Source organism: Mytilus trossulus, chromosome 7 (genome assembly GCF_036588685.1).
Source record: "Mytilus trossulus isolate FHL-02 chromosome 7, PNRI_Mtr1.1.1.hap1, whole genome shotgun sequence".
Classification (NCBI taxonomy): domain Eukaryota; kingdom Metazoa; phylum Mollusca; class Bivalvia; order Mytilida; family Mytilidae; genus Mytilus; species Mytilus trossulus.
In genome coordinates, this window is record NC_086379.1 from 1,349,704 (window position 1) to 1,371,897 (window position 22,194).

Below are 22,194 nucleotides of genomic sequence, written 5' to 3' on the forward strand. Positions count from 1 at the left end.
CAGTTGTAAATTTTTAAAGCAAAAAGAGTTAATACTAACTTTCACTTTTTTTGGATGTTCATGTACATTTTGTATGTATTTATTTTTCTCAACTACATGAATTTTTTGGTGTATTTTTAATGATATATATGAGTAGTCCAAATAATTATTACGTCTGGCAAGGCTTTTTAAATTTTATTCTGGGACACCTTCCTATGACCACAAGGCTATGTTAATTTTTTTCTGGGACGCCTTCTTAGGAAGCCTTCCTACGAACGTCTTAGGAAGGCGTTCCAGAAAAAAATAAAATAGCCTTGTCAGACGTCATTATTATTTAGACTAATACATGAGATATTGGATATTTTTATGCATTATTTAACCAGTTGAGTCTTTTACAGGATTGTTTGTTTAATGCTGTTTAAACATTACTGAAAAAAAAACACCTTACATTTGCTAATTATTTGGCATGAAAGTTTGATTTATTGAAAGGGACTCATAGTTTTCCATTTAATTTTAATAATTGTCTAATGGTTAAAACAATAGCTTCGTTGTTTACTTTTATACACAACAACATATTCACTTTGGTTTCGTTGTTTACCTAATATTCACTATGTACTAGGTAACAGTTATTAATTAATTGAATAGAAAATATTATAATAAATATTATTGGAAGCCGAATTGACGTCAAATAGGTGCCGATTTGACTAGATGCCAATTTAACCAGGTGCCGACTTGACTTATACGTTTCAATTCCTCTGCGATCGTTTGCGGTATTTTCTTGAGAAAACCTATTTTCCATCATCAAAGAGAAGAAGAAACTGCTTGAAATGATTCCCGAACGCTTCGTGATTGTTAAAATAAGTTTAATTCACTCGAAAAACAATTTTAAAACTTGCGATGTTTAAACAGGAAGTTTCAAAAGCACGTGTAAAAGAAGAAATTAACCGGTGAGAGTGGAAATCCGTACATAACATATATCACTATAGTACGACTTTTAAAGCAAAACAGTTTCATCCTTTTGTAAAACAGTCTTAAATATACCTATCACATTAATGTTTGAAGGGTCTTAAGCTTATTCAAACCATATAAGTCGGTATGAAACACCAAAACGGAATGATAATAACCGATTACGTTTTGTAGTTTACAAAATTCTGGACTGGTTCCTGTCAAACTACAACACTTTGTTCGACTGTAGTGGAATACAAACAGAAACCAGTTAGTTTGTAAACTGGTTCCTGGCTGATTACTACACAATGCTCATGCAAAATGATAACACAAGCACATTCCAGTTTGTATTGAAATTAGTAAATACGAAACCAAGCGCGGTAGGCAGAGAAATCAGGTCGGCAGTTATGGAACAATGACTGCGTCATTTTCCAAAAATGACAACACATTCAAAGTTAATAAACCATTAATTTCAATTTTTAGATACAAAAAAAACAAAAATAGTAATAACAAGGATCCAGAATTTTTTTAACCTAATTATGGTCATTTTCATATAACTTAAAAGTTGGTGCCCCTTTTCAAAAAAAGATTGGCAAAATCTCAATACTGCTATGCTTATATTCGTAGCATCAACAAACTTGTTTCGCTGTTGCATCGCATTTACTTCATGATTTGTCCTACCATTTTCGTAAAATCGATGAACATGATGGAGAGCAATTACGGGGATGCAACAGTTTAAAAATAAAATGATTTTAATGACTCAAAATGGTAATTTTCTTAGTCATCGCTTAAGTTACTTTCGATTCTGAAGTCCAAATTCAAACATAATATGGTTTTGACAACTCTACGAATTGTTATCTTTGTTATTACTGTAATAACAATAATAACAATTTGTAGAGTCGTCAAACCCATATTATGTACAAAACTCATTGACTTGTAAACTAGTTAATAAAATGCGACATATAATAATAATTACAAAAAATGTGCTTATCAAAGATGCTTAAAACATTTAACAAAATACATGAAGAATTCATTAAATACATAAAAAAAAATATTTAATCATTTACATTTTAAATTAATGCTAAAAATACCATTCCCTTCAACAACAAAAAAAAACCAACTAGCTCATATCTGCCAAAATATTTCAATATAACCATTTTGTTACCGCTTTCATAAATTACAAATTACTGAAAATTTAGAAATTTTGCAAAGTTTTTATTTTTATTGCATTAGTATTCAAAAGATATATTTATGTTTTGCAAATAAAAACTGGTGCTTTAATCTACAATTTTGTCTGTTTTTCAAAAATTGCAATATCATCTGCACGCAATAATTTCTGAATTTTACAGTTACTAAGATGGCAGACATCATTTGTTTGCATTATCTTATATTGACCCTTTCAGAGAAATTAACTTAACTAAGATTTGAAAGTACTGCTCATGGAATACAGATACATAAGAATGCTTTTATTTGAATTCTTTAGAGGCGGATTTCGGGGGGCCCTTTTGAGGGGAAAATTTGGTTGCTTATATAGGGAATCACTAAAGCGTGACAGGAGCGGGCCCACTCTTAGGTCAGTCAGTGGGCGCCCCACTTTTGAAAATTCCTCGATCCGCCACTGTTCATTAATTTAGAATTCAACATTCTTTTACATGTTTTATATGACCACAATGAAGCATTTACCAAAAAGCATACTTATCAATACATTGAATTAATTTTGAGTTATCTCCCATTGTCCATTAAGTCTGGTAGAAAAGATTGTGTTATTCTTGTTATAACCAATATACATGTACATCATTTCATAAACTGAATATCTTTGATGACTGGAAGTAATGTTTTATTTGTAAACTTCTGGTACAGGATCTATATCATATATTTCCCCAACTCTACTCTACTGTGTTAACTCACAAAAACCTGATAGAGAAAATACATGTAGCTGAACTTTATCTTTACTGCTTCATAGTTTATCACCCCACACGACTTCAGAAAAAAAAATACAACAATCAAACAAAACGATAAAACAAAACAAAACAAACAAACAAACTTAAAAAAACATAACAAGTAAAATAATATGTACATGACGTACAAAGTAACAACTGTCAAGTATCCAAAATGTAATTAAACACATATTAAATATACATAAGGGCTTTTGAAAACAATACAATTTGATATGGGGGATGACCTTTCTATAATTCACCTTTTTATACAGCCATCACACATACAATTGCATTTCACTTCACACAATTCAAACTGTATGACCTTCCCCACCATTACAAACATAAGTCAAGCTAGTGTCTTTCAATCTTTGTTTACATGGAATAGCCCTTGGCTAATAACTGATATATAAAGTTTTGTCTTGTTGATGTCGGGTTGTTGTCTCTTTGACACATTCCCCATTTCCATTCTCAATTTTGTTATAAACAGATGATTTCATTATTAACATTTTACCTCTCAGGTATGTACCCATGGTTCCACTTCATCATGTTTATTACATTTGTTAAAAATTGTGTTCTAGACCTACAAGCATATATACAGATATACATTACACATGTATGTACATCGACCATGGCATGAAAGAACTGTTTTAAGGAGCATGGCACTAAAAAAAATTTAAGGAACATGGCACTTTAACATGTCAAAAGAAACAATTTAAAGGAGCATGGCACAAAAGAATTGATTTTTAAAACAAATGGGAAATGTGTCCATGGGACACAGATGTATGGCAAGCCATTTTACTATTTATTCTAACTTCAAGATATCTCATAAGAAAATTTAAAAGAAAATTATATGAGATATCTTATAAATATTTTTTATATAAGATATTTTTTATATAAGATATTTTTTATACTTTATAAGATATCTAATATAGTTTATAAGATATCTTATATACTTTATAAGATATCTTATATACTTTATAAGATCATGAAGATATCTTATATAGTTTATAAGATATCTTATATACTTTATAAGATCATGAAGATATCTAATATAGTTTATAAGATATCTTATATACTTTATAAGATATCTTATATAATCATGAAGATATCTTATATACTTTATAAGATCATGAAGATATCTAATATAGTTTATAAGATATCTTATATACTTTATAAGATATCTTATATACTTTATAAGATATCTTATATACTTTATAAGATATCTTATATACTTTATAAGATATCTTATATACTTTATAAGATATCTTATATTATACTTTATAAGATATCTTATAAAGAAAACTATATGAGATATCTTTTATAAAGTTTATTAGATATCTTGAAGTTAGAATAAAAATTAAAACAACTTGCCATACAGATGTTGCCCCCCACCTTTGCATGCATACATATATATATATATATACATTTTGTAACATGTATAATGTACTGTAATTTCAGAAATTATTGCATGCATTTATATGCAATTTTGTCATTTTAGACTTTATGCGATTTCAATTTTTAGGATTTTGAGAAATTTTTGTTTTGATAATTCATATAAATGTTTCAAAATGTGAGTTAAAATTATTGCGTTTTCAACTCTGTCGAATTTTTTGCAATAATAAAAACTAGGCATTAATTTCTGAATTTACAGTAACTCAAGAATGGTATAATCTGATAATTGACACTTCCCAAATGTTCACTTTTTTGTGTAAGAAAGGAAATGTCACATGCTGTATTACAAATTCAAACAAAGAAAAAGATATAAACTTTTAGTGGCTATTTATAGACCAGTTGTCCACTCTCTCCATCGTGAGGAGGAAATGACCAATTACACATGGGCAGTACCTTACAGCGTAGTCTATTTCAGAATCATTCACCTTCCATCATTTGCTCAAGTTTAAAAGGTCTGCCCTTTTTCTTAGGTCTTTCACAATGCCTCCTCTTTTTATGCAGTTTCAAGTTTGCATAATATGCACTGAGATATGGACAATGTTCACACTTGAATGGTTTTTCTCCAGTATGTGTCCTTATATGCCTTTCCAGGGACTGTTTTTTCTTGAAAGTTCTCTCACACAATTGACATTTTAAAATTACTGATTCATAAACTTCTCCATGTTTAAACATACATTTCTTTTGATGTCTTTTCAAGTTCTTTGAAATACTAAACTGAGTCTTGCACAAGTTGCATTTGAAATTTTTCTGTTTTTTAAGCCCATGCGTATACATGATGTGATAATGGAGATAGCGTTTGAAAAGGAAAATACGTTGACAGAACGGACAGGTTTGACATTTCTTTTCCTCATCATCGTGGAGTGTCATATGTCGTAAGACATTACACTTCGTTGAGAAACATCTCTTACAAATTTCACACCGCCATTTTCCATTTGACTTTTGAAAAGCAATTTTGTCAAAGTATTTGTAAGTTTTGTTTTTTTCTTTCAATGGCTTTTCACTTAGTTCTCTATTATGGAATTGTATATGCTTGTATAATAATGCTTGTGACGGAAAAGTGGATAAACAATGAGCACAGACATAGTCCGTTTCCGGGATTTCAACTTTTTTATTATGTATAGAGTCTCTGTGCTGCATCAATTGTTGTAAGGAGCTACAAATGTCATTGCATTTTGGACATTTAAAATATGTCGTTGAAATTTTCTCATTGGTTGAAATATTATTTTCAGTTTTTATAATAACCAATTCTGGTATTTGGCTTGTCTTACTTTCGCTATGACCATCTTGTATATGTTGCTCCAAATGGTCATTTGTTTCAAAATAAATATCACACTTTAAGCAATTGAATTTTGACTTGTTTTTTATGCAGTTTTTCACATGGCCTAAGAGATCACTCTTACTGTTGAAATTTGTCTCACACTTGGCACAATAGTAAATTACTGGTTTATTTATCTTTGAGTCGATGGTGATATTCTTTAGAGTTCCAATAGAAACTGGAAAAATAAACGTATCAGCAAAATCTTCAAATTCCTTTTTATCTTCTGATAAAAAATTTGAAAACTGTTGATGTGCATGATCAGGGCTCTGTAAAAAATGTGAGATATGGCCTCGTGCAAAATCCTGATTTGCAAATTTCTTATCACACAATCTGCAGACGAAAAAAATCTTTCTTTTATTCACAGCTTCAGGAATCTGTTTTAAATCTATAGATGTGTTGCTATGGGATACAACATGATGAATATAAACAGAGGGATTGTCAAATGACAACATGCACAGCGCACATTGAAGCATATTTAAATTGGAATTGCTGCAAGATTTTTGCAATTGCTTTTCACTACTATCATGACTATCTTCAATATTCCTTTTAACAACAACAATATTAGGACATGTAGGAGTTTTAAATTTTGTCAAATGACTATCAAAGTTATTTCCCTTTGTTCTCAATGAATCTGTGTCAGAGTTATTCCCCTTTGTTCTCAATGAATCTGTGTCAGATCCATTTTCTGTAAACGGATCATTGGATTCCACAGCAGACAACTTTAATACTTTTTTCGTCCCAGCTGGAGCAGACGTTTTTCTTTTGTACAATGTTAAAGTTGTTACCTTATCAGTGTCTTGTCCAGTATTTGAACCTGATAATGTCAAGTTTTGTCTTGTCCAGATTTCTTTAAGTTTTGTCTGTTTTGTTTGTGATAATCTGTTTCGTATATTCTCATCTCCCATTTTTATTTCTTAAGATCTTTGCTTTGATTACGCACTCAAATCTATGATTACATGTTTATCTTTCATTTTTATATTTCTTTTTAAAGTAACGGTCAACTTATTCCCTCCTTACATGCAAGACATGTGTACATTTAACTTAATCAAGCATCAACATAATTTATAGGCATACACCTTGTTAACCGCACAGAGTCACCTTGTTTGGATAAAAAAACTTATGACATCAAAATCTTGTTGCAGTAACTAACGTGTACTCCTCTTCAAATGTTCATGGTAGTGATAAATATCTGGAAAAAAGAAATCATTTTACATAGATAAATTCAGCCGTATAAGAAAAGCAAAACGAGAATGTTAAATTTGATGTATGCCTTTTTGTGCTTCTTTGTTACATTTGTTGTTTATGTAGTGATATTAAGATGATAACACAATATTGACTGTTGTACCCCTATTTTTGACATTTTTACTCTTTGAGTATGTCTGTTTTGTTCATGCATTGTTGACAATGTAATGGAATTTGATGCAACTGTCATACAAGTGAGAGGTTTAGCTAGCTATAAAACCAGGTTCAATCCACCATTTCTAGTCTACATTAGAAAATGCCTGTACCAAGTCAGGAATATGACAGTTGTTATCCATTCGTTTGATGTGTTTGGACTTTTGATTTAATTTTCCAATAAATATCAAAATAATGCTTCCATACAAATTTGTTCTTTATTTGTACATGATACAGGGAACCAGATGTACATACATTGTAGATCTTTGTTTATAAATGTGTTACATATTTGTTTTTCATTCATTCAATTTTTTTGTACATAAATAAGGCTGTTAGTTTTCTTGTTTGAATTGTTATACATTGTCATTTTGGGGCATTTTATAGCTGACTATGCAGTATGGACTTTTCTCATTGTTGAAGGCAGAATGGTGACCTATAGTTGTTAATTTGTGTGTCATCTTGGTCTCTTGTTGAGAGGTATCTCATTGGAAACACATCTTCTTTTTTTTATAAGATATATTTATCTTCATAATTGTTCTTTCAACTAAAGTAAAATAATTAAAATTGTAATCATAAATCAAGTAAATGTAACATGTATAATTTTTGTTCTTTTTTTAAAAACCTCATAAGCAACTTAAAACTTTTGCAGTGCCAATTCTTATATATATATATAGTTTTCTCGACACAACCTATTTTGACACTCTATAATACCAGAATTTATCTGTCATGTCTGTGAAATGTTAAAGATGCCTAATGAAATATTTTAGTTTACAAAAAAGAAAACAAAGTTATAGAGCTTTTTTTTGTTACAATCCTGTTAATTTAGATATGCCTTAACATACCAATAGCTAAAAATGTACAAGCTCAAAAGCAGATTTTTTTTAATTCTTTTTTTTTTTTGGGGGGGGGGGATTTTCAAATCATGAATATTGCCTTGCAAGATGACTTATGTCATAATTATCTGAACTAGGTCTCACAGAGTTATATAGTCCTATAATATATGAAGACGGGGACATTATTTTCTATTTCTATTTTCTTTTTACTGATTTTGCTACTTTCATTTTTCTATTTTATATGTCGTATAAAAAGCCTTACAATATGTTATATTTGATTAAAACAAGTGTCTGTGCAATCGTTAGGACTAACTGACTATTGAATGCAACATTATGTCACTGTGATGCTACTTGAAAAAACTTTGAATTCTGAAATCTGATTTTGTTTATATTTCATTTTCTACTATAGTTGTCGGGAGACGGAATAATCACGACATATTTCCGCTTAATTTACAAGTGGACCGGAAAATAAGGGATAACCGGTAAAGATTTGCGTATTAGAATACGAAGCTGCAGAACCAGAAATATTTTTTAAAAGAAGAAAAAAACTACATTTTTATCATAAATATAACGGCTAAACAATCAAAGGTAAACATGGTTAACTAATAAATCACAATCAAAATGAACGAAATGGCTATAAATCAATCTCACACTCTATTGGCACGCTAATCTTGAACTACATGGAGTTGTAGGACAACTCGGCCCGAATATACATCGGCCCAAAGACAGCACAGATCGTTTATAAAGACTTCTCGCACCGTCTTGGTCACCGCCAATATGTCATGTCGGACTTTCATTAGGTCCACTGAACTTGAACCGTCTACAAATAATGTCGATTTTAAGGTTTTTCAATTTTGGGGTCATTACTAAATTTTCAAAATAATCTAGACAATGTAGACCTGCGAGACGACTTTTAAATTTAGTGAGCTCCCCAAACACCTTAAAATGTATTTGTAGACGGTTCAAGTTCAGAAGACGTAATGAAAGTCCGACAAAATAAAAAAAAATTATAATATCAACCTAATGATATATTGTTTTAATCTGAATTTCTCACCCTTTTCATACATCATGTATATCATAGAGGGTGGTAAAGGGTTATTTTCGTGTAACATGTTTTGCCAATTTCAATTCATGTGCAGCCGTGAAAAATGTTAGTTATTCACCGTGTTTAGTGTAATTATTATTCACTTTTCAGTGTTTAGTACAACATTTTTTTATGGGGGGGGGGGGGGGGGGCTAGGATGAAAAATGTTGTCCTGCATTTTTTCTATACATATACATGTATATATATACAACTCGTCTAAACATCAACCCAACAATGTTAGATCTGTTAATTAGCTTTTGCAAATTTTTGGTTCTTCCCTGAGCCAGGATTTGAACCCATGCTACTGTGATATCGTGACACCAAATGGCCTGCACTGCAGCCGTCCCGCTAGACCACACGACCACCTGGTCTCTAAAAAAAAGAGCTTTCGCTGGCCATGTGTTACTTTTCCACGTCAGTGTTAATCTAGCGGCGTACTACAGTACATGATATATAAGGCATGACAATGTTATTGTTACAGATCAGCTAAATTATCTATAGTAAAGGATCCTACAATTAATGTAAGATACAGTCACAGAAAATAATTATATTCATAAGTACATCTTAGTCAGTGACAACCCTACAACAGATGTATCCATCGGATCGCCATCAATGATGGTGATACATGGCTGTGTACATAATGCATATATACAACTCGTCTAAACATCAACCCACCAATGTTAGATCTGTAAATTTGCTTTCTCAAATTTTTGGTTCTTCCCTCGCCGGGATTCGAACCCATGCTACTGTGATATTGTGACACCAAATCGCCTGCACTGCAGCCGTCCCGCTAGACCACACGACCACCTGGGCTCTCAAAAAAAGAGCTTTCGCTGGCCATGTGTTACTTTTCCACGTCAGTGTTAATCTAGCGGCGTACTACAGTACATGATATATAAGGCATGAAGATGTTATTGTTACAGATCAGCTAAATTATCTAAAGTAAATCTATACATGTATATATAACATGGTTTATTGACTTATACAAGTTAATTTGATATTTTCTTATAACATGTGTAAGGTTTTAATTATCTCCCTTCAATTTTTAAAAAAAATTTGCTTAATTGTGCAATCCCTAAAATCCTTGAGTTTTGGGATGAAAAAACTTGCCTTAAACTTTTTCTCTGGTAAACTCATGTACGTTCTTTGTCACATCCCGACATTCACAAAACTGGTTTCCCTTCTCTTTCTTTAGTTGCCTAAACATGCTAGACCAAATGTTATAAAACTTATACACAGGGCTTATTGTCACTAAACACAGGGCAACTTTGATTTTTGGTGGCATCACTTTTACCATTCTAGAGTTATGCCCCTTTACAAATCAACATAATGCTGGAATTTGCCCAATCTAATTAAAATTAAAGGATTTAATTTTAATTAGATTGGAATGTGCCTCAACCAAATGTCACTAAACTTAAACCCCATGCTCAATATCACAAAATATAGATCCAGTTTGTTTTTTGAAGACGTCACTATTACTGTTCTAGAGTAAGGCCCCTTTCTAAATGGAATGAATGCTGAATTTTTTGTTTCCGTTCTATAACTTAATTTTGCCTTAACTAAATGTGTTGAAACTTATAAGATAAACTTTACGGAAAAAACAAACAGCAAAACAAGTGTAGGAAATAAGAGAATTTAGTCATGAATTATTGTGTACCATGTTTTAGAGAATCCATTAATAAGGATGCACAAAGACCTAGGAGAGGGGCATGGGCTTAAAAATAGTCCACCTGCAGGCCCTATTAAAGAGGCATATTTTTTGGTGTGGATGTTTTTGTTTAAGAATAAATTGTTGGATCAAACAATTGATTCTTAAACAAAAACACCCACACCAAAATAAATGATTATTATCATGATTATTGAAGTATGGCCGATGATGTTTCTCTAAAAAAAACATTGCAAATTAGCCTGAAAATGAAAAGTCACTAGCTACAAGTGATAAACATAGTTTATTTTAATAGAAAACACAATCTTTCATCCTTCATTTGAATAATATAAAGATGCTAAGAATAAACAGGAACAACAAGAAAATGATATTTCAAAATTCCTTGAATATTAGTAAATTATTGTCAACTGGATAACAAAATGGCGGACAAAATAAATTATTCTGTCCTCTGTTCATTATTCATGTTATTATATTTAAGCCTTTATATTCAATGCTATAACAAAATAAGGAAATTGAGCAAGATTTGTTTGAATTTTTAAATGAATTATGTTTAATAACTGTCTTTTTTTAATTTTTTTTTAGATTTCATCATTTAACATGTTTAATGTTTGTGTTTGTGATGGTCCAAAAATGATCATTGATGATGTTGCATATGATGGTAGCTATGGTGATGATCAACAGTTAATAGTTTGATATATTGGCAGAAGTAATAAGAACACTGAAAAAATTAAATTGAAAAGTGAAGGAAAGAGTTTTTATCAACATTTAAGAAGTCAACATAGTAGGTCATATTGACTTCTAATCCAATGATGCTAATACATGTACAATGGTACAATTGTAACTATATGGTGATGATAAACAGTTAATAGTTTGAAATATTGGCAGAAGTAATAAGACCACTGAAAGAATTTAAATTAAAAGTGAAGGATTTAAGAAGTAAAAAAAAGAGGATAGATTGATGTCTAAAATGTCGTCACATGTTGTTTGTGCCTCATCACCGAAAAGTTGGATGGGAATAGCCATGAAATATCCTCTTCCCAATCAACAAAAATTAACCACACCTAAAAAGTCAAAAATAAAAAAGATAAAAGCAACAAATTGCAAATCACTAAAAACTTTAAAAAACATTCATTCTAATCTAAGTCTGAAACCTACAGGACGAACACTTGTTGTAAAACAATACAAGTGTAAGGTTAAACGATGTAAACACCGATTTTCTAAGAAGTCCGATTTAGAAATACACCTGAACACTCATTACAAAATAAAAACATTTACCTGCAACTCTTGCAACAGGGAATTCTTAAATAGGAAAATATTCCAAATACATGAACTCAAATGTAAAATATGGAAGAAGAGAAATAAGAAATTCGTTGAACATTTATGCAAAGAATGTGGTGAATGTTTTTGCCAGAGTGGAACATATGAAATTCACCAGAGATCTCATTTCAATGCCAAGCCATACACGTGTGTAATATGTGGAAGAAAGTTTATTTTGAAATTAGCAATGTTTAGACACATTACCCGGCATATTTCCCGTTTTGAATGTCAGACGTGCAAAAGTGTTTTTGATACTCCGTTAAAACTTGAGAAACACACTTTAACTCACATGGATGATTTAGCAGTTTATAAATGTCTGTATTGTAACAGGATTATGATAGACCAAGAAAAATTTGAAAAACATTTGAAATTTCATGTCCGACATAATAATACAAAGCATAAAAAAGGGGAATTTCAGAAAAATTTACGGAAATTAAGAAAAAAAGCTAAGGACAGCATTAGGAAAGTTGTGAAAAAAGAGAAATTTGATGACTTTACTGAGAGTTTTCACATACATACTGATAATTCCATAGGATATGTTGACACTGCCTCGAATGAGTCAAATGATGGTTGCATTACAACAAAAAAGATACAAACATCAATTTTAGCTGAAAATTCAAAAATAGTAGATCTAAAGGAAGATGAACCAAGCATTGCAAAATTAGATTGTGTTCTTTGCCAATTGTCATTTCAAACTATTTCGTCCTTTATGCAGCATGTTAGTTCACATGTAAATTATCAAAATGAATATCAGATTCGAGAGCCAAACATAGATGTATTAAATACCAACAAAACCATTTTTGTCTGCCGATGTTGCGACAGGAAATTTGCAAATCGTAAATTTGCAAAAGATCATATATCCAACTTATTGCAAAAACCAGATGAAGTTCACGAACAGTTGAAAAATGAGAAGACCCTTGAATTTTCTGAGAACAAATATATTTTCTCCGTTTCGATTGGAAATCTTAAAAGTATAGCTGAAGATTCAGCAGTAAACAAAGCCATTATTTACCATTGTGTAAAGTGTAGTACAAACTTTGAAAGCAAGTCAAGTCTGTTCAGTCATGTGAAAAATTGTAAAAAAGTAGAACACAAATATTGGTGCCCAAACTGCAATATGAATTTTGAAACTAATTGTCTTTTGAAAGAACATATACAAATGGGCCACAAAAGAATACAGACGGATCCCATGCTAGATTTGGTTATTGTTACAACAGAGAAAGCAATTGAAAACGTTGATCAGAAAATTTCATTTGAATGTAAAAAATGTGGTATAGTTTGTAATTCCGTGCAAGATTATGCTACACATCGTGAGAGGACACATAATAATGTTGGACCAGAAATGGCTGAAGAGTCAGAATTTGTCTGTGCACATTGTAATATATCTTTTGATTCTCAAGCATTATTGTTTACACATTTGCAATGTCATGCAGAAAATCCCAGAATGCCGAGTAAAACTACAAATTACAGCGACAAAATGTTTTACGATAAGTCAGCCAGGGTATGGGTATGTACAGTGTGTAACAAGTCATACTCGACAAAATGTAACTTGACCAGACATATTACCCTTCATGATGAAGAGGAGAAGGGCCGTCATGTGTGTCCATTCTGTAATCGTGTTTTTCAATTCAAGAGGTATTTACAACATCACGTCATGTACATGCATAAGGTTAAAAAGGGAGATAAAAAGTACATTAAGTGTGACGAATGTGATGGAAAGTTTTCAAGCTCTACCAGTCTTACACGTCATAAACTTATACACACCGGAGAGGCAGATTCAAAAAAGATTTACAAGTGCGAATATTGTAATAAGAAGCTACGTTGTGATAAGCAACTGGAACTACATATGAGGACCCATACAGGTGAAAAACCGTTCGGGTGTGACAAGTGTTCATATAGAGCTGCAGCATATTGCAATCTACTGACGCATATCAAAAGAGTTCACGAAAATCCAAAACCAAACAGACGTGGTCCAAAAAGTAATAAACCAAAACCCTTTGTGGTTCAAACACCTGATAATTTGCTTCAAGTGTTTCAAGAAGGAAAAACAGCATGATCAGAGGAAATACAATTCTAAAACCAAAACATCTGAAAATTGTCTGAAGAATGATTAGTTACGATGTACATGGTATCAAGCATAGAGTTTAATTTTAAGTCATTTTTATACGCCCGTCAAAATTTTGACGGGACGTATTATGGTATACAAATGTCCGGTGTCCGTCCGTCTGTCTGTCCGGCGTAAACATGTCGCACCGTAACTTGAGAACGACTTATCCAAATTTCATGAAACTTAACATAATTGTTTCTTATGATGGTCAAATGATCTGTATACTTTTTGGTGAAAATAAGATTAAAACTTTTTGAGTTACGGCACTTTGTAACTAACACAGGGGTGTGTTTTTTTTCACATGTCGCACTGTATCTCAAAAACGATTCTTGATTATGGCTTAAAACTTTAAATACTTCTTAGTTATATTAATCTTAATATCTGTATACTTTTTGGTGATGATTCAAAATTTTATTTTTGAGTTATTGAGTATTTTGTAAAAAAGGGGGAGGGTTTTTTTTACATGTCGCACCATATCTCATAAACGATTTATGATTATTGCTTAAAACTTTACACATGTCTTTGTTTAATTAATCTAAAGATCTGTATACTTTTTGGTGATGATTCCAAATTTAATTTTTGAGTTATTGAGTATTTTGTAAAAAAGGGGGAGGTTTTTTTTTACATGTTGTACCGTATCTCAAAAACAATTTATGATTATTGCTTAAAACTTTACACACTTCTTTGTTATATTAATCTAAAGATCTGTATATTTTTTGTTGATGATTCAAAACTTCATTTTGGAGTTATTTAGTATTTTGTTAAACAGGGGAGGTTTTTTTTTACATGTCGCGCCGTATCTCAAAAATAATTTATGATTATTGCTTAAAACTTTACATACTTCTTTGTTATATTAATCTAAAGATCTGTATACTTTTTGGTTTTGATTCAAAATTTTATTTTAGTGATATTTAGTTTTTCGAAAAGAAAAAAAACAGGGTTGGGGGTTTCACATGTCCCGCCGTGTCTCAAAAACAATATATGGTTATTGCTTAAAACTTTCTCAGAAACTATTTATGATTATTGCATAAAACTTCCACACAAGATGTCGGGCGTATCATGCGCTCATGGCGCAGCTGTTAATTTGAAGAAGTAATAAGGGCCATGCTGGTTTTATTGTTTGTTAAAGAATCATTTTGGAAAAGCATGTGAAAGTTTTCTTCAATTTCACAAGAAAAACTTCTTTCAATACTTCAATATCTTTTAAACGATTACATATAGAGTGCAATTGGAAAAGCCATGCATTATATTTCAAGGTCCATCTGGTTCCCTATAAAATTAGAATTGGGAACAGATTATATAAAGATACTCAATTTTTTGTTGTTGTCATATTTGATTAAATCCAATGTCAATCCTTTATTGTTATTATGATATTTAAGAAATGACTGTAATATTTTTTCTGTCTATGAAGAAATGACATAAAAAATTTGGTGCACACTGAATAACGCGTGTAGCGGGTTATTTAACAGTGTGCACCACATTTTTTATGTTATTTCGAATAGACAGAAAAAATATTACAGTCATTTCTTATTCTAAATTCCATTTTAAACCGTAGAAAACCATGAAAAAATGTTGATGACGTCACGGTCACATGACTAAATTATGTCTATGGGCTCATAACAAAATAACGTCAGCCAATCAGGAGACGCATTACATCCAAAATTAAATTATTGTAGTTTGACTGTGTTTTGATGCCGTAATCATTATAGTTTATGTGTTTGGTGCTTATATAAACTTATCTTATCTTATAGAAATGTATTTTTTATCATGTTTATATGAAAAGATGAAAATGGAATCTATATTATATAGTATAAAAAATTAAATGGGTGCTATATTACATTTTGTAATCTGCAATTTAGCGGCTTTAGCCATTATTGTGTAACAGTTATCAATGGTTCACTTGAGCGATAGGCTAAATTGCATAACAATAACTTGTTAGTTATCTGGTTTAAACAAAATCATCAAAATACCATACAATTATTTTAAAAGCTGTTTAATTATTCCACATTTTATAAACAAAGGGCTTTTTTAACAAATACATTTTAATTGTACATATTTTATTATTTAGATAAACATAATTAAGGAATTGTAGGATTTTAATTATGAACATGATGAATGGACCCCTATTTTAATTTCTGTATTTTGAATAAAATAGTAGCCTATTTAACCCTATAAAAAAATATTCTTTACAAAAAAAAGTTCTCTTAATTTAGACAACAACTGGAAGTGTTTAACGACCTTGACTGGATATACATCCCTCGCACTGTCGGTAAAAATTTAGACAACAGAATGACAATAAACACTTTAGCACCATAAAATGGTTCATTTTCAATGTTATGTATATTTTATCAACATTTGTTGGCAGTCATAATAAAACTTTTTTGCAGGACAATGAAACTGAAAAAAAATTAATTTAGTTGCATGCATTTGTCTATTAGTCCCAGGCCACATTTACAAAGTTATCCACCATGTCCACAATAACTGATAATTCAGAAATATTTGCAGTAATCAAAAGATTTATAATTTTGTTTTTTGTCGTATTTTAAATGGTTGTTTGGAGAAGATTTGGGTATATCACCCTCCTGTTGACCTGAAAAGATACATTTTTGTTCATAAAATCTTTAACAACAAAATTTTACTCGCTACCCTCGCCAGAATTTTTTTTCATTTTGGATAATAGCATCCCTCTTTCCAATTGACCCTAGATCCTCCATTGATTTTAATGCTATTATATCATGTATATATTTATATAAATAAATTGTATGCCACACAGTATGATATGTGTTTCCTGTAAAAAAAAAAAAAGATCTCTATTACAAAAGTTACATTTTTGTAATTTTAATACATTACAGAAAGAAAAGTTGATTATTAGAGGGGGAAGAGCATTCTTTTTTGTCAATTTGTTGATGAGCATAAAAAACAAATATTCTGACCCTGGTCGGAGTGAAAATGAATGACCTGGCCTCTTTTATGTTGCAAATAAGTTGTTTTGACCTCATAACCTCCCCCTCTCATGTTAATCAAAGGATTGTACCCTCAAGATTTCTTGTTTGTAAATGATGATTTATGTGCCCATTTTAGTGCTTAAATGCTAATTATCCTACTAAACTGACAATTTTAAAATTATACTTGTTTTACATGTAGTTTTTTGTTAGATATATATAACTTATGAATGTATAACATGTATAATGTGATAATTGTTATGCTAGGTGACAAATACATAGTATAAGATGATTAGTTAATTAATATTGGAATAAAATCATTTGCTTGATAGTTTTTTTTAACCCATGTTCAAGTCATTTTAATTCTTGCATTGCTAATGGTAAATATTTGTTGTGCTTGCTTATCTGGCATGATAAAAAGGACTATTGTTTGGGACTCAAATATGTGTTGTATTTACTGATCCTTATTTGTATAATTTCTATTATCTGTGGATTCATTTAATTTCGTGGCTACCAATTTTCTTGGATTGCACGAGAAAAACTTGCATTTACGTGGATAATCGATTCTGTGGTTTTAACAATATCCAAATGCAAGCCTGTAGAAAATATGTAATTCCTTAAGCATTTAAATTCATTTGTGGTTCATTTGTTCCTATAAAATCAATGAAAATATGAATCTTTTTGAATCCACAGTAAACTGTTATTGTGTGCATTATCATCATAATTGTTGTATACCAGTACACGCTATACATGCTGTAGCATGGCTAGTAAAACTAATTAAAATATTGAAGCCCTTGCTAAGTAAGAATTGATGTTAGAAAGAAAACATATTTTTTTTTTTGTGTTTTGAACGCTTTTTTGTTTGTTTTTAGGTTCATACTATTATTTTATTTTGTTTGTTATAGAAGACCTGATGTAAGGACCATTTTTTGGCCCCCTGAAATTGTAATTATAGTGAATTTCCTAATTCCTTTCAAATTGTCATGATTGTGTCAAATTTTAATGATAAACATGATCACATGATGATAAATGAATTAAAAGATATAAAATGAATATTCAATTCAAAAAACTATATATTGTGGTATTAATGTGACTTATAAGCACGTAAAAATTGACATATCTTTACTTAAGAAGACATTTGCACAAAGGTATTGATAAAATGAGTTATGAATTAAGGCAAGATAATTAATCAAAAATATATGTTATCCAAATTAATATCTTTGTTAAAGAAATCATGTAGCAAAATATATGTATTTTGTAAATCTGAATATATAACAGGAACTCTAAAAGAACCTATTTTGAAGATTTAAAGTTTTGCATAAAAAGAAAGATGTTTGAACCCCTTAATAAGACACATACCAAAGATATACTGATATACAACAGATTAGGAATCTAATTCATTAAGAATTTTTTTTTTCTAATTTCGCGGGGCCAAAAAAAGACTTTACCAGAACTTCTCCTTTGTTATTGTTATTTGTTAATTTAAGAAAGCAAGGAATGATCTTAGAATATATTTTATTTTGTGAAAGTAGAAGTTGGTAAAGGGACATAACTCTGTAGTCTGCGTTACATAGAAGCTTACATAATAATTAGATATATGATTTAGACAAATGAAGCTGATTTTGAAGAGTTATGCCCCTTAATCTACATCTACTTCATGTTATTGATGAGCTATTATTTGTTAGTTAATAATTTCTTAGTTTTTATGTTTTACTCAAATTAAATACTTATAGGAAAATAATTTCATTGTGTTTATTTATTAAATGTTGATTTCATGACAATTATAAATGTGTGTTATTTTACATATTATATCAAGGAATTGTACAAGGCTGTCAAATTTACTTCAAATTATTTTTCACAATTTTTTTAATTTAGAATTAGGTGGTGTGGTATGTTTGCCATTCGTTTGATATACAAATATCCATGAAGACCAAAGAAGGTCTAATCATTTGTCCATTGACTCTTTCTTTCTATATTTTATAGTAATCAAGATAACAGGAGAAAACAAAACAATTTAGTAGAAATTGTCATTTATATACATTTTGTAATTAGTGACAAAAGTCCTACTTATCATCAGTCACAGTCTAAATACTGAATACCCAAAGGATGATTATCACTAAGTTTGGTTCTAATTGCCCCATTAGTTTCAAAGGACAAGGTTAATGAAAAGTTAACAGACGAAGACTGCTAAGTAACAAAAGGTCACTCTGGTTCTTTGGGCCAAGTGAGCTATATTAACCCAATTTTAAAATGTTACCACCTAACTATGAAAATGAGTTCAAGGTCTGTTTTACCCTGCCCTACCTACTTGTCAACTGTAAATAGTTTATTATTTAATAAAGGCAACAGTAGTATACAGCTGTTCGAAAATCATAAATCAATTGAGAGAAAACAAATCCAGGTTACATACTAAAACTAAGGTAAACACATCAACTGTAGCAAATAGGAAAACAACAGAAACACAGAAGTGCAAGAATAAACCAAAATTACAATGCAACACACACAGAAACTAACTATAAGGTAACAGCTGCAATTTCCCTGACTTGGTACAGGACATTTAAAAAAAATGGTGGGTTGAACCTGGTTTTGCGGCTAGCCAAACCTTGCGCTTTTATGGCAATGTTAAATATAACACTAAAATGTCAACATTACATGACAGAACTACAGTACAAATAAATGTAAGAACTGTTAATCTATTAGTATTAAGATAAGAATCTTAAAAACTTTTTGAATCATTGTTCCTGAGAAAAAAATAAATACTTGTTCACGAACATGATATGTAAAATTTGCGAATAAACTCATCATAGATAACATAACGTCAGTGAAGGTTGAATTAAAAGTTTAAAGAGGCCAAATAAAGTACGAAGTTGAAGAGCATTCAGGACAGTGGCGGACCCAGAAATGTTCATAAGTGGGCCCACTGACTGCCTAAGAGAGGGCCCGTTCCGATCAAGCTTCAGCAACTAAATTTTTCCAAGAAAAGGGTCAGGCTCCGCTCCCCCCCCCCTTAATCCGCCTCTGCAGGACCCAAAATGTATTGCCAAATAAAATAAGCTACCCTCTTTCCTGTAGAATATACTTATTATTTCAAAACTTTTGTATAGAGATATTTTATAATTATGTCAAAATCATTGATAATTTATTGCACCTGATAAACAGCATGTTGATGAGTGACAAATGTGACAATGTATCCCATGAAGATTGCTCAAATGAAGCTTTGAAGCAAGATGAAAACAATACTGCAGGAGATGCACAATAACAATGCATCTTTAGATAAATAACCAGTTACCAATTTAGGAAAAGATGTAGGTACGTACAATATACCTCTTTTTATTGTTGAGTACACATCTGTTTGCGTTTATATGTGTGTTTTGCTATGGGAAACATTAAAAATGTCTAAAATACATTGGTTTTAAAACTAAAAATGTGAATAAAAAAAAACTTTTTTTCAAAATGGAGATAAATTGAAGCCAGATTCGCATTTTTCAAACAGTCTTATGCAAGTTTAGCGCTTAATAAAATGAAAAGACCTGTTTTGAGCAAGGTAAACAAAACTTTATATTGTATACTTTAATTCAGTTCACTAAATTGATCATCCATTTCAGTGGATCAGAACAAAATTAAAAGTATCCCAGTGTCCACAATTAATATGGGATAACGTGATCATAATTTTACCCCACGCGGAGGGTATAATGTTTTTGACCCGCCAGTCCGTCAGTCCTTTTCTTGTCATCGCAACTCCTCGGAAACTTCACAACAGAATTTCATGAAACCTTTCAGATGATAAGGACATACTATGTTTATGTGCATATCGACAGAAAATTATGATCTTTTTCTTAAGAGTTTGTTTGTCCAGTGACAAACAATGTGTGGGCGTGGATATGTGAACGCGCTCACTAAGGTTCTTTAATTTTAAAATCAAGTTTCCCTTGACAATTATGGGTCCCTCAATTCTGATTAGTCTGATTAAAGACAAATATACCATTAACATGATTAACTGCAGTTTTGATAAATGGAAATCCTGAATAAAAAGAACGAAAAATAAAAAAAAATGCAATCCTGGTGAAAATTTGCAGATAGATGATTAAACAGATTAACATCATGTCAAAAGAAATACACACTCCTTGAATTCATTGCGTTGTGTATAATTACCATCGTCATTTAAAAATAAGAAATCTAGTCCATATTTAGAACATATATAACATTTTTAAGACGTTCTTTTATTAATAGATTTAAATCCCTGTACAAAAGAAAGGGTATCATTGATACATATCATATTTTCTGAAAGTTAAAAACAAAAAATGGTAAATGTCAGTTAAATTTTTACGTTAATATTGGTCAGGTATAAACATGCTCTTATTCACTTCCTGGTAGGCTGAAATTGTTAACAAATAAAGGAACAATACTTGCCAAAAAGCAACGATATTGAATTGAGAGGTAAATACAATTTTTATAGACTTTCATCTCCTCGGGTGATACACGTTAATTTTGTAATAGATAGATAAAAATGAAATCATTACCTTTATTTACTTGAAATGTTTGCATCTAGCATGTTCAGTACGTTAGAAACAAATTATTGAAGTTTATTTTGAATCGATCATTCGATCTTTTTCAGACGATAGGTGAAATATAAACTTTGCAATTTGACATCTGTTTTGTCCCTTTTGGGTAATAACAAATTTTAAAGAAATTCAAATTAAAGTAATAACATTTCTACATACGTTTATTTGAAATATATTCCTGTCACGTAATGTTGTCATTTTAGCGACATTTTCAACATTGCCATATAAGCGGGAGGTTTTGCTAGCCATACAACCAGATTCAATCCACCATTTTTTTCTTACAATGTCCTGTACCAAGTCAGGAAAATGACAGTTGCCATCAAATAGTCCATTTCTATGTTAATTGGCGTTTAGTTTTGTTGCAGTTCAGTGTTTCTGTTGTTCTGTTGCTGTTCAGTGTTTCTGTTGTTCTGTTGCTGTTCAGTATTTCTGTTGTTCTGTTGTTTAAGGTGATGTACGTGTTATCCTCGGTTTAAGTTTCAAACCCGGATTTGTTTTCACTTAATCGATTAATGACTTTTGAACTGTTGTATACTACTGTTGCCTTTATTGGTAATTTTCAAAAAAAAATGCACAGGCCAGTTTTGTTTTCATTTGATTTTGTTTTCATTTCCAATTTGTGTGGTGGTCGAAGCCATTTATTGATAAACGTGATGT

At 30.8% G+C, this 22,194-nt stretch overlaps 2 protein-coding genes across 2 annotated transcripts; one reads left to right on the forward strand and one right to left on the reverse strand.

Annotated features, from left to right (window-relative positions):
• Positions 1 to 4,236: 4,236 nt before the first annotated feature.
• LOC134724470 (oocyte zinc finger protein XlCOF7.1-like) lies at positions 4,237 to 8,362 on the reverse strand. Its single transcript, XM_063587501.1, has 2 exons — positions 8,122 to 8,362; positions 4,237 to 6,820 (listed from the first exon to the last, which is right to left on the reverse strand). The coding sequence occupies exon 2, from the start codon at positions 6,534 to 6,536 to the stop codon at positions 4,731 to 4,733; it is 1,806 nt and encodes a 601-aa protein (XP_063443571.1). The 5' UTR covers positions 6,537 to 6,820; positions 8,122 to 8,362; the 3' UTR covers positions 4,237 to 4,730.
• Positions 8,337 to 15,117, forward strand: LOC134724469 (zinc finger protein 208-like). Its single transcript, XM_063587500.1, has 2 exons — positions 8,337 to 8,447; positions 11,192 to 15,117. The coding sequence occupies exon 2, from the start codon at positions 11,568 to 11,570 to the stop codon at positions 13,980 to 13,982; it is 2,415 nt and encodes an 804-aa protein (XP_063443570.1). The 5' UTR covers positions 8,337 to 8,447; positions 11,192 to 11,567; the 3' UTR covers positions 13,983 to 15,117.
• The last annotated feature ends 7,077 nt before the right edge of the window (positions 15,118 to 22,194 follow it).

Coding starts and splice junctions, on each gene's coding strand:
- LOC134724470 (XM_063587501.1), bottom strand. CDS start 6,536: ATGGGAGATGAGAATATACGAAACAGATTATCACAAACAAAACAGACA.
- LOC134724469 (XM_063587500.1), top strand. CDS start 11,568: ATGTCTAAAATGTCGTCACATGTTGTTTGTGCCTCATCACCGAAAAGT.